The sequence below is a fragment of the Sinohyriopsis cumingii genome, chromosome 16, assembly GCF_028554795.1.
Source record: "Sinohyriopsis cumingii isolate HCF-2022 chromosome 16, ASM2855479v2, whole genome shotgun sequence".
NCBI lineage: Eukaryota > Metazoa > Mollusca > Bivalvia > Unionida > Unionidae > Sinohyriopsis > Sinohyriopsis cumingii.
In genome coordinates, this window is record NC_142976.1 from 57,472,273 (window position 1) to 57,489,875 (window position 17,603).

At 34.7% G+C, this 17,603-nt stretch overlaps 1 protein-coding gene across 1 annotated transcript; it reads left to right on the forward strand.

Annotated features, from left to right (window-relative positions):
- Window positions 1-493: 493 nt before the first annotated feature.
- On the forward strand, window positions 494-17,358 carry LOC149780481 (bactericidal permeability-increasing protein-like). The gene is made up of 15 exons (XM_089937442.1): window positions 494-802; window positions 1,129-1,228; window positions 4,196-4,327; window positions 4,891-4,967; window positions 6,513-6,667; window positions 7,284-7,347; window positions 9,796-9,887; window positions 10,173-10,349; window positions 11,212-11,286; window positions 12,128-12,295; window positions 12,727-12,794; window positions 13,631-13,673; window positions 14,525-14,588; window positions 15,197-15,273; window positions 16,609-17,358. Exons 1-15 carry the CDS (start codon window positions 682-684, stop codon window positions 16,648-16,650), a joined length of 1,455 nt encoding a protein of 484 aa, XP_089793568.1. The 5' UTR covers window positions 494-681; the 3' UTR covers window positions 16,651-17,358.
- Window positions 17,359-17,603: the final 245 nt, after the last annotated feature.

Genomic DNA, 17,603 nt, shown 5'->3' on the forward strand with positions numbered 1-17,603 from the left:
TTCATCCATTCTTCAGACTCATATTAAACGTGACGAACTCAGCTTCTGGTCCGATTCAAAAGGATGTCTAACTTTATATATTTTTTCATATTTTGGTCTGTAAATATGTTATAAAATACAGGTCGTAAGGTTGATTTTTTTTTTTTTTTAACTAACTGACCCACTCTCTTAAAATATTATTATTATTATTATTATTATTATTATTAGTAGTAGTAGTAGTAGTAGTAGTAGTAGTGGTAGTGTAGTATTAGTAGTAGTAGTATTGTTATTATTATTATTATTATTATATAACTGTCTATATAACCTTGAACAAGTGCCTGTATTTGTTGGGTTTCACCAAGCATATACATCTGTTTCAATTCTATTATTCTTTAATAATGGGGTTTTTCTGGGGGAAATTTTTACAAAAAGAACTTCCTTTTTCAGTTAGGTTAACGTGCGATGATTGTATTGCGTAAAGTATATATAATACAACTCCATTTGTAAACTGAATATAACAACCCTGTATCAGTTGCAAACAGGAAGTTTCTCGGTTCAATGCTTTAATACCTTAAATTTAGTTGTTCGTTTTTTTATTCTATGACTCATTCCTGGCTGATTTGTCTGTTTTAGATATGAGGTAGACATCAACAAGCTTAGGGCCATTCAGTTGTCTGGTTGAGGGATTTCAACTTAGCCGTCATGGTAATTCTGTGTCGGTGTTTATTCGTTTGCCTTGTTGGAGTGTGGGGTTTATTGGAGAATGTCCAGGGAAAACGCACAGGATTCAAAGCGAGAATTACCAGCAATGGCATCAACTACGGTAAATTTGTCTTTCTGTTTCTCTCTCCCTTTCTTTCACACACACACACACACACACACATATATATATATATATATATATATATATATATATATATATATATATATATATATATATATATATATATATATATATATATATATATATATATATATATATATGTGTGTGTGTGTATATATATATATATATATATATATATATATATATATATATATATATATATATTGCTACAATAACAAAATATTTGAGCCTCATTTTGGCCAATGTAGTTCGCCATTTGGTCTACAATTTGACATTATGTATGCCTAATTTGTTTATTTTTTCAGCAAATAAGATTGCTATGGATATCTTGGCTGCAAAGATCCGTACATTTAGCGTCCCCGATCAGCACGGCGAATCCGATGATGTTGAATATGACTTGACGAAGTAGGTGGTGTAATAGATAGATAGATACATACATACATACATGCATACATACATACATGCATGCATACATACATACATACATACATGCATACATACATACATACATACATACATACATACATAACACGTGGGTCGATATTAAATTTTAATCAGGAACGCTATTATGTAGAGATTTCACGGATTCTCTTTTATTGGGTGGGAAATTCATGAAGTTTTAATTGAATGCATAATAATAGACTATCTCAGCGACCATAAATAGTTCTCCATCTAGTCTAGAAAGAATGAAAGAGAAGATGAAATTATTTAATTAAATATCCCATGGTGTCTGATCACTTTTTTCATCCGTTCTTTGTACGATACGTTGGTCTACGAGTAATGCCTGCACGCAACATTCACAAAGAATATACTCAGCCAGTCGTTGTTATCCCTTCCCCATTTGTTGTATCTGCTGCGTTTATTAAAAATCTCGAATTGAGTAATAACTGTATGACACATGCTTTATAACCATAGATTGTACATCTCAGGTGCCCATTTACTTAATTAAAAATAAAAAAATTCACCTTTAACCTCCATTCAGTTTATACTAAACTGATATGGCGCAAATTCACATTTGTATGAACTGTTTGTGTAAAGATACAGTGCCACCCCTGCGGGTTTGGGGATGTAGAACTACACACAGCTCCTGAATAATACAAAGAGGACTCGCGATCTAAATGGTGCGAGCTCAGGAATCAAGGCACTTGTTCAACTCCCATAATAAAACTATGGAAAGTCGGTGATATTAAAATTTAAAAAACTTCAAATTTCTAAATGGGCATGATCAAACATATATTTCTCAGTTTATACCCATTTCTGATGCAATTTTCTGTGTTATGGTAACCACTTGATTCGCGTCATTTTCTTTAGAACTACTTGTGCATAAAATATGTGCTATCCAGTCTGCACCTAATGAATCGGGTGCTACTTTCATTATTGACTGTTCTAAAGCCAAGACTGTGAAAAATACCCAAATTGCACCATAAGAATCTTGTCTCTATTCTTTTCGGTTACATATAGGATAAGCTCTCAAAATTATTTTTGACGGAAATTCTACTTTTCATTATTAACAAATATGGACCACCATATCCATACATACTTTATTTGTAGAGCTCGGTTCCATGAACATTTTGTACCGCCGTATTTCTGAACGTATCGCGATACGTACCGCGGTATACTGCCATTATATTAGGGACCAACAATTCAATGCTATGAGGCAGGGGCCAGACGTTCTTTTTTTTTTTTTTGTTGGGGGGGGGGGATAATTTACGTCTGTCAAAAATCTGGAAACTTATTGGTTCTCTAAATTGTAGCCAAGTAGCACCATATTATATGCATGATATTATTTGGAAAAAAAGTAATTATTTTGAGAGAAAAGATAATTTCATCTAAAAATAAAATTATAGCACTCCCCCCCCCCAAAAAAATCCCGTCAGTCCATTACAGAAAATGAAATTTCTTTGTGTATGTTAATTGTTGCAACAGCCTACACTTTAGCTGATACTGTGAAAGACATCCTGCTGACATTAGAGAGTGTGTTGACACTAAAGCCTACAATATGCTAGCTACACTATTAATATAATAGGCAGGGAAACTTTGAGTGGGATGCCAACACCTGGTAAGATATGTATCAAAGAGGGCCAGTAAACATAAAACACGCTTACTCAACAAACGAAAACACATCTACTGAACTTGAGAAATTACATAACGTTCCGACAGAAAACAAGTGCCCTCCTGATAATCACAGGATGATTCGCCGTCTTACAAAGGAATATATGCAATTTACACATTCACATAAGCTAGTAAATAACTAAAACTTGGCACGCGTTTTTTTTCTTCTGTCTGTTTTTTTAATTCAAACATTTTCCGAAAGTTGGATTGGCCCGAATATCTTTCAGAACGTTCTATTTGTCCATCGCGTTGGCATACAGGACACACGGTACTAATTATACGGAAGAACTGTGAACCAGTCTAGAAATGGGTGAACAAATAATAGAATATTTACGGGTTTGGTGGTCCATAATTGGTTAATAATGAAAATTAAAATTTTAGTAAAAATATCTTTTGAGAGCTTATCCTATCTGCAATTTAAAAAAATATATAGACAAAATTCTATTGATGCAATTTTAGTATTTTTACAGGCTTGACTTAGGAGTATTTAGTAATGAAAGTAGCACCTGATTCATTTGGTGCAGAATCAATAACATGTGCTTCATGCACATGTAGATTAAAACAATGCCGCGGGTCATATGGTGTTCTCCACACAGAAGCTTGCACCAAGGATAGTTGTGCATGGATAAATGTTAGTCTGATCATCAGCACCCAGAAATTTTAAGTTATTGAATTTTGAATATGATGGTGTTTCCATATGTTTACTATGGGAGTTGAATTAGTACCGTGACTCCTACACGACACTAGTCTGGTTCCCTGACCTATCTCCACTCTTCATCATGTCGGTAATACCACGCAACTTTTACGTATTGTTTCTCGGGCAGAAGACTTGACTCCCTGGTTGCTGTTCCTTGAAACACCAACGATAATAAAACGAAATATTATATGACGAAATTATCAAAAACTTTATTGTCTTGCACATTTTTTTTCTGTAATATATATGTATTTCAAAACGTAGCATTAATTACGTTTTATGGTCTGATATCAGTTTGTAATTTAACTTAGTGTTCTTTGAAGCAAATCCCGAGATAACATGCGGAGTAACATTAGAATACCATTAAAGACCCCTCATTATATTATTCTTTATTCGTCTTTTCGCATTCTTATTTATTTTGTCCAAAGTTTTCGGATTATTTATTATTTTGGACTTCTAAACTTTGTACCCCACAATTACAGATACTATATGTTATGACCATAATAATAATATGCCTATGTAAATAAGCTTAAAATATATCATTCCTATTTTGGTCATTTATTTAGCCTGCGGGTGACGGGTTTCTCTGAACCCGGGAGCAACATAGTTTTTCTCCCGGGCACTGGCCTGAGGTGGGCTGCCACCGGTGCCGGTATCAGCATGAACGGGGACTTCCATTACAAAATCTCCAAAGGATGGTGAGTAGCTTTTTTATATATTTTAAGTATCATATTTTATTGATACAAGGAAAAGAAAACTTTGAAATCGAATTTAACATGCACTCGCTGCAAAAGCAGCCTTTGAACATATTGACGTCCATTTTTTGGTACGATCCTGTTGTGAATTGCATAACTGAACGTTTTTTCCCGATCCTATGAAACTCTGATAAACAAAAGCATCGACCTTACAAATAACCGGTATCAGTTCTCGACCACCTATTTGGTACGCATGTGTCTCTATACCCATGCAAATTTACATTGTCTAGGTTATACTTTTGTAACACGGCGAGACCCAAGTTTGTTTTTGCATTTATTGAGTTTTGATTTCAGTAACTGATTGTAAGGAATTTGTGAAAACAACACTTATATAAAGTCGCTTAAATCTAGTGACTTAATGTCAACCAATATTGAAGCAATTACCTCTCTCTCTCTCTCTCTCTCTCTCTCTCTCTCTCTCTCTCTCCGTAGTACTATTCTTCCTTTGCCTATCCGTCGCATTTGGTGGAAATTTTTTAGATAGGTTTTATTGTATAAATTTACAGGCTTCCAGACATCCGAGGAAGCGGGAGTTTTGATATTTCAGTATATGGACTTGACTTCTCCATTAATATAAACTTAGGTAAGTCTTTGCCATATATCGAAAATCGGCCTAGATATTTTCTCGAAAGCAAATATGCGCTGAGGACAAAATTAGCCCCGTTCCACCTTTTTACTTCTCTCACTTTGACAATAACATCCTTTCTTTCTTACAAACCAGATCTCTAGATGCTTCATTTTCTGTTACTGTACAGCTTCCGGCAACTTTCGTTTCGTACTCTCAATGGTCCATGATGACGTGTGGTCCTGAATGTGGAGAAAACTAAAAATTTCCCGGTTAAGACCTAGGACGAATTAGATGTTATTCGAAACACAAATACTTAAGTTTTCTTTGTTAATTCTACATGTCATACGTTAAAAATACGCACATTTGAGTAGGTTAAATTAAATTGTGGCACAGTTAGGAAATTCCATACTTCAACACCATGATCACGCGACGAATTACAGACATACTTTCATGCTATGATCATTTAAGAATGTTGTTCAAGGATAAAGTGATGCAACATGTAAACGTTCGCACAAGGAAGTCAGAACTCATGGGTTGAAAACATTCTGCTCTGACTTTAAATTGAAATAAAACACATTAAAAAACCGATTATTTCTGTCTGAAGTAAAATGGCAGTAAAGGAAGTTTAGTTGCAATAGGTATGTTTCATCATTGAAAGGTACTGAGTTTATCAAGCGTTTTTATATCTTCCTTTTTCTGCTTATGTTTTGTAATTTATAAAGAGCTGAACTAGCCACACTTCTTCAGCGATGGCTCGGTGGTTAGCGGACAGAACTCGGGTGCTGGTTCGAACTCTACTATCGGATCAACCCGGGTCGGGAACCGTGATGCGTCGTTGGGCAGGGCACTTTACTCCAATAGCCTCGGCACGAAATAGCCCGTGTTGCTATGCCGTGTAAAGTCAAAATTAACTCTCAAATTAACAATATATTGACAGATAAAACAAATTTTTAACACCCTTCTTGATCTAAATAATGTTAACAAAGAAGTCGTTTACTGTATGCTAAAGTTTACAATTTACACAAATACGTATTTTTATTTATACATTGAGTATTAAAAAGTGAACATAACCTTACATCAGATGTACAATTAGTATTGTACAACAACATTCAAGGAATTAGCTCCCTTAAAATAAATACTAAATTTAATTCTTGGGATACAAAATTTGAAAGCAAAAGCATGTTTCAAAGCCTTTCTTCGTGCAAATGACCTTTTGTCGGTATGCATTATCGTTTATTCTCACACACAATTATCAAATGCTGTATCATAAAACCATTCAAATTGAATTGGGAAACTATTTGGAATATACATAAACATAAAAAAGCGATAAAACTTTACTTCTGAGACACATATGGTTCTAGAAAGCTATTTATTCATCATCCAAGTCAAAGTACCTAAAACACACACACACATACGCGCACGCACACACACACGCACACACATTCACAAACACAAAAGCTGAGTGGCAATCGCAATTTAAGAGCGAGTCCGAATAAACTGTCAATACTATAAAAGCGTAATGATGCTATTAAGGATACAGAAAAGATGACAATGTTGCAGGTGTGGACCCTGATGGAAGGCCGAGTATTGCTGCGACCGGGTGCAGCTGTGAGATTTCAGGGGTGAACATCGACTTTCATGGAGGATGGGCCTGGCTCTACAATCTCTTCAGTGGATTACTTGAGGACAACGTCAGAAGTACCCTCAGAGGCAAAGTAATTCTGTACAAATAAATTTTTCATTTATCCATGACCTTTCTTCGAGGGCTAGAATTCGTTAAAACAGACACTTCATCAAATTGCTAATAAAAAAGACGACCAAATGACGAAAAAAGTGACAAACATTTCGTTGAACGATATATCCCCCCAAATGTGTTGACAAATAAGCATTTGAAGAATCGTTATTATCCATGAAGTATAGCAATTGATGAAATATCGTGTAACAAAAGGTCTTGGTCAGAGCTTGTGTTCTACAGCGTATTTCTTGAATCTATGATAAAGTCGAAATGTGTGCTCGTAATTAGACATAACACGTTTGAAGATACGGTAATTCGATTTCAGTGGGGTCGGGGAATATGAATGAAAACTTACCTTGAACACTGTTTTGCACTATGTAGCTTGAAGTGTGATTAGATAATAATATATAATTATTGCCCATGTTTTGAGGTTGTATGACAAATTGTTTACCCAAAGTTCTTGCTATGTTATTAGACAGATATGCTTCAATACGTTGGAATAAATGCTGTCTTTAAAGCGTCATGATATTTAGTAGAAAATTAAACATTGCATAATTTTATAAATTTATAGCACTAGATTTTTAAAATTCCTGCAGATTTGTAATAGCGTGACAAATCAGATCAACGAAGATGGAGAAAAGAAATTAGCGACATTGCAAGGTACGTTGTTGTTTCTGTTCTTATAAATCCTCTACTATCCGGAGAAGACACAAAATTAGTGTACGTATTTAATCCATTTGCTGTCGTTTGAGTGGCCATAACATTTTGTTTCTATAAATATTTAAGGTCTTACAATTATTAGCCGACTGAATATTAAAGTCATTCTTGGAATAAGCCTGTGCCATTTTTGTATAATTTGTGTAGGTGTTGTTAACATGTTTGTCCATTAGATCAATAACTTCCAAAAAGTGCTGGTCAGTAGATTTGAGAGAACAAGGACAAGATGTGATTGGCTGCCACCAGATGTTAACCTCTTCTGATATACATGGGCATGGGCCTTGCAGTGCTCAAAGTCACCCATATGAACCACAGGTGCTCGACGCGAGCTTGATTTGAGAGAAGAAGAAAAAAATAATCTGAAGAAGAAAAAAAATGATACAGTGAGAAATATACCTTGGATTATCCCCATGATCCGTTCTGACATAGGACCCTCTCTATCATAATAATAAGAGAGAAGGCACGTAACTTTCAAATACTTTGTTCCACCAATGACCCTCAATTTCCTTCTTCTTTTTCCTTCTTTAAAGGCACACGTCCATACTATATGGCTTGTTTTACTCCTAAGATATTTTTCTATTCATCAAGCCATCATTGACTTTTCTGCGTTGTACCAAACTGAAATTACAAGCTCCGAAACGTGCGATTTTCGCGCATTTTGTCTCTTGGGACAAGTGCGTGCACATGTGAAAACCGGTGAAAAGAGATACATGATTAGACATGATTGGCTCAAAAGGCTATACTTAAATAACATCCATGCACCGTCATGTTCAACGATGATTTATAACATGATAAGATCATGTTAATACCTATTTTTGCCGGGGTACAAATAGTCTGCATCGTTGAACGGTGACGGTGCATGGATGTTATTTAAGTATAACATTTTGAGCCAATCGTATTTCGGCGTTGACGTGTGTGCCGCATAGTTTACCTATTTTGAAAATAGAGTCGCATGTATGCGATGTATGTGCAGTGAAGAAAACAATGTCTAATTTTTGCATGGGACAGGATTCCTAAAGTTGAATCGAGTCAATGGTAAGTAAAAACTTACTTTTGCATCTACCACTCTTCTGTAATTCAAGAAGGGATGCATAGTAGAGTCGCAAACATGGTACATATAACTCTTTTCACCGGTTTTCACATGTGCAGGCACTTGTCCCAAGAGACAAAATGCGCGAAAATCGCACATTTCGGAGCCTGTAACTTCAATTTGGCACAATGCTGAAAAGTCAATGATGGCTTGATGAATAGAAACATATCTTTGGAGTAAAACAAGCCATATAGTATGGACGTGTGCCTTTAAAGACGGATATTTTAGAAGGATATCGAGGGTCTTGGGTGGAACGAAGTATTTGGAAGTTCCGTACCTTCTCCCTTATATCTTATGATAGAGAGGGTCCTATGTCAGAAAGGGTCGTGGGGGTAATCCGAGGTATTTTTGTCACTCTGTATGATTTTTTCTTCTTCAGATTATTGTTTTTTTTCTCTCTCAACATCAAGCTCGCGTCGAGCACCTGTGATAGGAATCATATAGTTACTAACATTAAACTGAATAACCCGTTATTGGCTGTTTCTTACGTGTGGACAACCAGTTGTATTAGGTGAATAAAAATGCAATCATAACAAACAAATTTTGAACCCGAATTCGAAATATATTTAAAAAAGAATGCTCGAGATTAATCGTAATAATTCAATTGAAGTAAGCTTTAAAATTTGTCGTGTACTTTGTCAGTTGATCTGGACACGGTGCATCAAACAAACTCTACGTCCACTGCATTATTTCTTGACTTGGCATCTGCTGAGTCCCTATCACACTGCACCGTATTAATACACTATACATGACCATAACATATCTCTTGCATGGCCTGGGGGATGGCATTAATACCTTGACATGGACAGTTCTCTAAAGAAAGGTAAAACAGCAGTCGAATCACATTCGTAGATCTTTAAAAATGTATTACTAAGGATATGTCCATTTTGATTAGACGGCTCACTGTGTCGTCAGTATTAGTGATTCCATTTCATGCATACTGCTAAAGGTTCCTGACGGTTTTATCGATGTAACATCACACAATACGTGACATAAATTGATGGCCACGATTGTAAAAGAATAAGATAAAATTAATAAAGTGTTCTGTTCATCCTCTCAATTTCACTCGTAGAAATGCTTAAGAAGCGGCTAATATAACCGAACATCAGAAAACTGCACCTTCTTTGCGGTTGGTTTTCCTTTTATTTCCTTCCAGAGATTTAGAGGTGTTGCTGGTATCGACTCTTTTCGATCAATTTATCGTTAATGTTTCTTTAATCTTTAATTTTTACTGCTAATGTATGATAGGAAGAAAAAGCAAATAAATTTGCAAAATTAATATTATATATTGCATTATTTAGTGACAACCAAACTGGGCCCGAAATTTTTGCTGGACTATCGTCTCATACAAGCCCCGAGCTTTCAGTCGTCTTACATGGAAACATTCCACGAGGTAGGTTTATTTATGTTGTCATAGTTACATGTACTTCTGGACAGGCTATTGATAAACCTGTACATTTCTGGTAACATTTAAATCAGTTATTGTTAAAATATATCAAGACAGTTAGTTGAGACACGTTTTTTCAGCAATTTGATATAACAGTATTGATTTCAAGCGTTACCTGTTACAAAAATTAGGCAATTGTCTTAGCTTTGGCGTATTTTGAACTTGTTTGGTATAAGGACAGAAAGAACTTGTCAGACTACATTCCGTCAACGTTGATTTGCTGTGTTTTAGGGTGAAATATTCTGGCTCGGTGATCAGACAGATGCCCCCTTTGAACCCCCTACAATGGCAGATATTGGGGATACCCAAAAGATGATGTATCTCTGGATATCGGACTACATGTTTAACACACTTGGATATGCTGCACAGATGCATGACTACCTGGTTCGCAACATTACGGCTGCAGATGTATGTATAATTACAAAAACAGACTCTCTCTCTCTCTCAGCTTTGTTTTTAAGATCAGTAATAAAAGTGAAGTATAACATCCCACCTGGTCTCATTTGATTCACCTTGGTAATTTACATATTTACCGATCATCCACAGAGCTCTATTAATTTTCCTCAAATGAATTTCATTCTCTCTCTCTCTCTCTCTCTCTCTCTCTCTCTCATTTAGTTTTAAGCTCATCAATACAGGTATAAAATACAAAGTTTCACCAGCAAATAATCTTGACATTAATCAATCTTTTGACACCATATTTCGTACACTCGTTCAATGAACTGAACTGAATTTTACACATTTGATGACTGTTGAGGTAAATTAGTGACTTAATCAATAGCATAATCAAGAAGAAAAAAAAAGATTTTTGATGAATGACTGAATGAACTGAAGTATTTTGACTGTGAGACCTCACATTCTCGATCGCTTTAAATAATCTCATCTTGTAAATGATTGTTATTCCCATGTTACAGGATGCCATATTAGCTCGTGCTTACCGTGCACCGTACGGTGAAGAACGTAGACCCAAAGTTGCCGCCACACAGTGCCTTAATGCGCGTCACACACACACACACACACACACAAGTAAAAATAATGTCGTGTGCATTATTATCATAATAAAGTACATTATAATATGTAAATCTTCACCAGGGATGCTTGCAATCGTCAGCTCTGTCATTTATAATTTTGCGTCCACTTGATTTCATTCAGTATTTTCTAATGAACCTAATCGAAAAACAAAACACAATATAAACTATTTTAGAATTTCGATAAAAGACAAACAAATTATTTAGTACTTATTGGTTTTGTTTTGGTTTTATTTTTATAGCTACCTCCTAATAAGCGAGGAATCCTTAATACAACGTGCACGTCATTCGCTTGTCTTGGTAACCTTATCCCACAGGTAAATTTCTCCTTCTCGTTCTTAGTGCTTTCATCCTCTTAGAAAGATTGATGGTTGGTCGCGTAATACGCAGTTTATTTGTATATGCAAGTTTATGAGAATCTTGGCAATTCCCTCTCTGCGTTCTTCTATAGCATCTTAGAACTTTAATTTTGAAAGTTGTTTTTTTTTTTACCTGTAATAGAAAGATTATATATGATATGAAAATCGAGCGAATATGGTTGATATATTTTGTGTAAAGGCCTTAAAACTCAAAAGCTCTCTGTGTGTGTGTGTGTGTGTGTTGCTTATTCGTGTTTTTTGTACTGATATTGAGATTCACTTTTGTATTTACTTATTTTTTAAAGGAAATAGTGATACAATATATTTAGAAAATGTAGCTCAGCGATATCTTGCATTTTGCATAAGCAAAGAAATTGTGTCCTGGAGAATATGTTTCTATGAACTTTGTGAGATGGATGAATCGTGTGCTTCGAATGGATGCATCATTTAGAAAGTATATCGTAATTACTGGTGCGTTTTCGTTTGCGACCATCTAGTATCACCAGTAATTGGTAACTGAGGCAAATATGATGCTCTTTCCTGTACCAGTTTCATTTTGCATTTGATGAATTTTGAGTTTGATATCATTTAATTTGTATTGTTCATGACTGTACATATATAAAAATTCTTAATGTTACCTGTTGATCCCCTTCTCTTTTCTTGCAAATATGAATTACATTATCAACAAACTACTTCTGATAATGCCATTTCAATGTTGTTGTTGTTGTTTTTTGAAACCAGTAGGAAAGAGGAAAATAAAAGATTTTGATTTTAACATGTTTTAAATTACGCTTCACAGCTCCAGAAGACTTACCCAAATAGTACAGTGGAACTTGACCTACTCAGTGGTAGTCCTCCAACAATGACCATCACTCCTGAGGACCTCAAGGTCCTCTGTAGTGGAAAAATTGTGCTTTATGCTAGACAGAGAAACAATAATCTCGCATATTTGATGACCCTATTTGCCGTAAGTAACTAATTACTCATTCATTGCATTTGTCGACTCATCTAACGTACGGTTGGATATCACCATCACTGTAGGAAACATTAACTACGTGTTTCATTTTTCGGAGAAATTACTTACAGCGATTAAAACATTCGAGAATATACAAGAAACATTATATAACATTACTCAACTAATCTTTAACAGGGATTATGAAATTTAAAGTTTCAAATTCATTTTTTTTAACATGCAAACACATTGCTATGATGTTCCTGATGATGATCATTTTCATTTACTTCCTAATTGTTATTATTTTCAGTGGCAATAATAATAATAATAATAATAATAATAATAATTCCAAAAAATATAATTGTTTACATTTGCAAAGAATCCAAACATAATTGTCATAGTTTTAAAGAGCAAGGTGTACACAAATATCTACGTTACTTTTTCAGACCATGGAAACAACTGCTGATGTCTCTATAGCTAATGAACTGATGTATGCAAAAATAGATGACATGAAGTGAGTAATCACGACTTAAAGCATTTTTCAATTTGTTGTTCTTCAAATCTTGCGTACTATGCAGGGTATTTAGAGGAATACATAATACATCATTTTGTTACAAACTTGAGTCTATAATTATTGTACCCTTGTGTGGCTCCTAAGATTGTTCTGAATAATTTCAGAGGATTTTCTGTAAATTTCCGTTTGTTTATTATCGTTTATGCATTTGTATTTTAATCCTCTCTGTCGATTGCAAACGAGATGACTTATATGTCTATATAATTATGCCGTTCTAGCCTGACAAAGTGTTCTGTCTATTGCACACAAGATGACTTATGTATATATAGTTATACCGTTCTGGCCTGACAAAGTGTATTGCAATTTGTTGTTTCAATTACTGAAGACCATTTTATTTTACTTTTTCAGTGCTTAAATATTTAAACTATACAAGAAAGTAAAGTTACGCTCGAAATTCTTGCATTAAAACCTAAATTTCTGATCAATATGTGCTTTTTAAATATTTGTATAAACTTCATGTATAATTTTATTTTACTGCATATTTAAGCTCCTATTACACGCATAAAAAAACAAGTTTTCACTTTAATGAATAAAACATCGCCTTAAATCAATATACTAATATATATATATATATATATATATATATATATATATATATATATATATATATATATATATATATATATATACTATCTCACTGCTTGTGTATAAGACACCAGAGAATAATTACACATGACACCAGAGAAAAATTACATCGGTCTAAATCTGTTGGCCGAAATTCTGTTCATGTACATAACGTTCCTATGTCAATCAGTTTTTCTGTTTTCATTTTGCAGACTCCAATTGAACGTGACAGACTCGGCAGTTGGTCCGTTCAACGTAAGTTTTTACAATACCTAAGATTAAAAATCCAGCTGATTAAGCGTGCCTTTTAAAAGTTTATATTATCATATTTCGTCACGAAACATGTTTGTAATATTTTAAAAATAGTTTTGGAAACAGTTAAGAGGCCACTATTCATTACTTACGGTATCATTTAGACGCAAACATAACATTCGTTTCTGCTTTTATTATTACCTTACAGAAACACTACACATGCATCTCACACAGGTATATCATATTCTTAAGTTGATCATCGGCTGCATCTGGTTTATTCTCTACCTATGGAGAATTCCTCGTTTTAAAATACAAACAGTTACTTGTGAAATTCTTGCTGAGTAAACGAGTTGCTTTCCAGTCAGGAGCTTTCTAACTTCTACAGACGACACGATAAGTACATACTTCCTCAATCGGAGTCACCTTTGACTTTTTGCTATAAATGATGAGGAGTTTACTTGTGTTTTATCGACGTGAAACAAGGAAGACCCGAATGATGACTGCGCTTCATAGGACTCATTTGTTATTCTGAAGTTATCCTTTGAATGTACGCTGGTACCCAGCCCTAGGTGTGCCGGCTGAGACACTGGCTGTTCAGTCTAGTGTATACTTATTTATCCCGAGATCACAAGTATTATGCCATGTAAGGGTTAAGTGCCTTGCTAAAGGACATGCTTACAATTAGGGTTAAACAGCTAACTGAAATCATTAATCTTCTATCCAAAATCTACAGTGTTAGCTACTAGGTCAACACATACCTTCATTTTTCAAAATGCTAATTTAGTCATCCTTATTGGAATTTGTAACACCTATAGTAAATAGCACATACTGTATTTCTGTACACTTTCTTGCAGAGCCGATTCCTTCAAATGCTCATCAACAATGTCCTAAAGGTCTCATTGATTCCAAAGATTAACGGTAAAAACTATTCTCTCCTTTCATCACAGGAAAAATATATATTCAAAATAATTATCTCTGATCATGTAATTTTACTTGATTTGCCAAAGAAACTACATAAGCGGTGACAGTTATTTATTATTAAATATTAAAGCGCCATGCCTCCATGTATGTATGTATGTATGTATGTATGTATGCATGCGTGTGTGTGTGTGTGTGTGTGTGTGTGTATGTGTATGTATGTATGTATGTATGTATGTATGTATGTATGTATGTATGCGTGTGTGTGTATGTATGTATGTATGTATGTATGTATGTATGTAGGAAAAATCATCAGCATTACAACTATTTAGTTCTCCAAGGTTTCAAAACCAACAGCACCTGCATTTTTCGCTGCATTGTAACTCGTTTTGCGAGATGTGAGTGATAAATATCATACCTACTGATGTTGTTGTAAAGGAGAGAGAGTGATAATTAGAGATTACCTAGTGGCGACGAATGTTGTTATGGGTTTCTTTACTGCTGTAAATGAAGCCATTTTATATTTTGCTCAGATTGGTTCTCCACGAACAACCAATTGCATTGAAGGAGTTCGTTCTGAATGCTGTTGATATATTATATAATTGCAGAGCTTGGACAGAAAGGCTTCCCCCTACCAGTGACAGGAAAAATTCGTTTCGTCAACACATCTTTAAGACTTGTGCAGGTAATTTTTTCAACGGAGGTAATCATATAACGAAGCCAGTGTTGTTTGTGTTTATTCTTCTTTTGTTTAAGGATGGTAATAAAGTCGATGTTGTTGTTGTTGTTGTGGGGTTTAACGCCATTTTTCAGCACACGATAGGCTATACATGGCGGTCAGTATTAATGGTGGAGGAAGAACCCGGGAAAACACCGGAAAGAACCACCGACCCACGAGAAGCTACTGGCAAGCTTTCTCACATACCCACATTGGCTGAATCCTAGACTCGAACCGCCGCAGACAGAGGTGAGATGGCAGTGATCCGTAACGAAGAGCGCTTTAGACCACTCGGCCACTCGGGGCCCCGTAATAAAGTCGAAAACATAATACTGCTTGGATTGGTGCTATATGGAACAGCAACAGATCACTGTAGTGTCGAGACAATCTTTGAAAAGTGCTTTGCCCAAGGACAAACAAAGGTAGCTGATCTAGGTAGGATTCGAATCCGCACCCTTTTGGTTGTGTGTCCGGCACACAAACCACTGAGCAACCGCGGTTCCCCGAAACCAGATATGGAAAGTATGCAAAAGTTTGCATCTAGTTCACATATAGCAACAATCTTCCCAACTTATACCATTTACTCTTTGAATCACACATTGGTAGTAAATGTCTTCACTTGCAAGGAACAAAGAATTTCCAAAGGCGAAGGAACTTAAACTACTAAATGAATTTCCTTACTACATTTTTTGTCACGTAAAAGCTTACATAAAGGTTGTGTTCATGATGTATTTCACATGTTTCAATTATAATCAGGTAAAACACGTTGAAAACGTGTTTCTGCCTTATTCTGGATCAAGTATTCCTAGGATTATGGTTGACGGGAATAGTGCTTTCTTACATAATGTAAGATAAAGCCTGAGAAATACGATCTCTCTTGAATATATTATTAGTTTTCAAACAAAAACACACACACACACACACATTAGTTTTTCAAGGAATAAATATCGCCGTACATTTGTAACAAGATGCTACAAAGAGGTGATTGTCAAATCGATCTAAAGGGAAGCAATTAGAATCAAGGGAAGCAATTATAATAACAAAAAATGTGCTATAAGAATGCTCCAAAAAATACCCTATCTTTATATTCAGGTAAAACCTGCTTGCTTTATTATTTACGGCTGAAATAAACACTATCATGGTCCTGTTAATTGTGTCTGCAGCTGCCTTTTGTCTGAAGTTGGTTTGTATCAACGCTGTATGATTCTAAATCAGTTACAATAAATGCGGTTTTTAATGCTAATAAGTTCAATAATAAACATATTCAGTTGTTTTTAAAAATTACGGTTTTTCTATTTTCAGCATGCAATCGTAATCGAAACCGACCTGAACTATATAGGTTAGTACGAGAGATATAATGAAATTTCCATAGTGATTCTCATAACGATACTCAGTCCTTGATGATATTTCAAGAAACAGTGCCTGGTTCAGTCCTCTGCATGTAGAAGAATGTAATAAAATGCATGCTGTGTCCAATCATCCTACAGACAAGGAGAGATGTACAATAATTGTAATCTCGCGTCTTTATTGTGTATAAAGTACCATATATTTGTGTATAGATATTGGATTCACTATGGTGCATGCCTTAGGTACAAGTTTATCGGCAGTGTATTCTTGTCAGCTACACTTCTAAAGGAAAGTATATGTGATACAGCATGTATCTGTGTACATTTATAATGATTTAATTCTGATGTCTCCTAATTTTGACAATTTTCAGTTTTGATGAACAGAATGTAAGCTGTAGTAATGAGCAAATCTAGATAAAAATGACTCTTTTCTAAAAAAAATTAACATATATATATATATATATATATATATATATATATATATATATATATATATATATATATATATCCTAACATATGGCATTTAAGATATGTTTGTTACATACGTTTGTATCGAACGGATACATTTCTTCCTTCATAATTTCAGTGTTTTAATACCTATTGAACAAATGATTGCTCAGTAAAGTCACATATCTTTACTTTGGGGTGTCGATGCTGGGATCACTACTACAACACATCTCAAAATAAAAGTTTTCATGTGGGCCTCTCTCGAACTTTTAGCTGTATTTTAGCTATTAGCCTTTGATGAGTCCCTCAGTAGATGCACACATTTTATTAAGGGTTTTGTATGTTCGTATTTCCCGCAAAGTCTGTAGTTTTGGGTACATGGAAAAAATAAAAAAGAATTGGTTCAATATATATTTAGATATATTTTTTATATATTTGTGTTACTCTTTTTTAAAAAGAAAAGATAGGTTTTTACATATAAAGGTCTCTAATTCCAGGCCCCTA

What these genes read in the sequence shown, in the direction of transcription:
- LOC149780481 (XM_089937442.1), top strand. Translation starts at nt 682, where the DNA reads ATGGTAATTCTGTGTCGGTGTTTATTCGTTTGCCTTGTTGGAGTGTGG. An exon ending in TACAAAATCTCCAAAGGATG is followed by an intron (nt 4,328 to 4,890) that starts GTGAGTAGCTTT and finishes ATAAATTTACAG; the next exon opens with GCTTCCAGACATCCGAGGAA. An exon ending in ACATGGAAACATTCCACGAG is followed by an intron (nt 9,888 to 10,172) that starts GTAGGTTTATTT and finishes GCTGTGTTTTAG; the next exon opens with GGTGAAATATTCTGGCTCGG.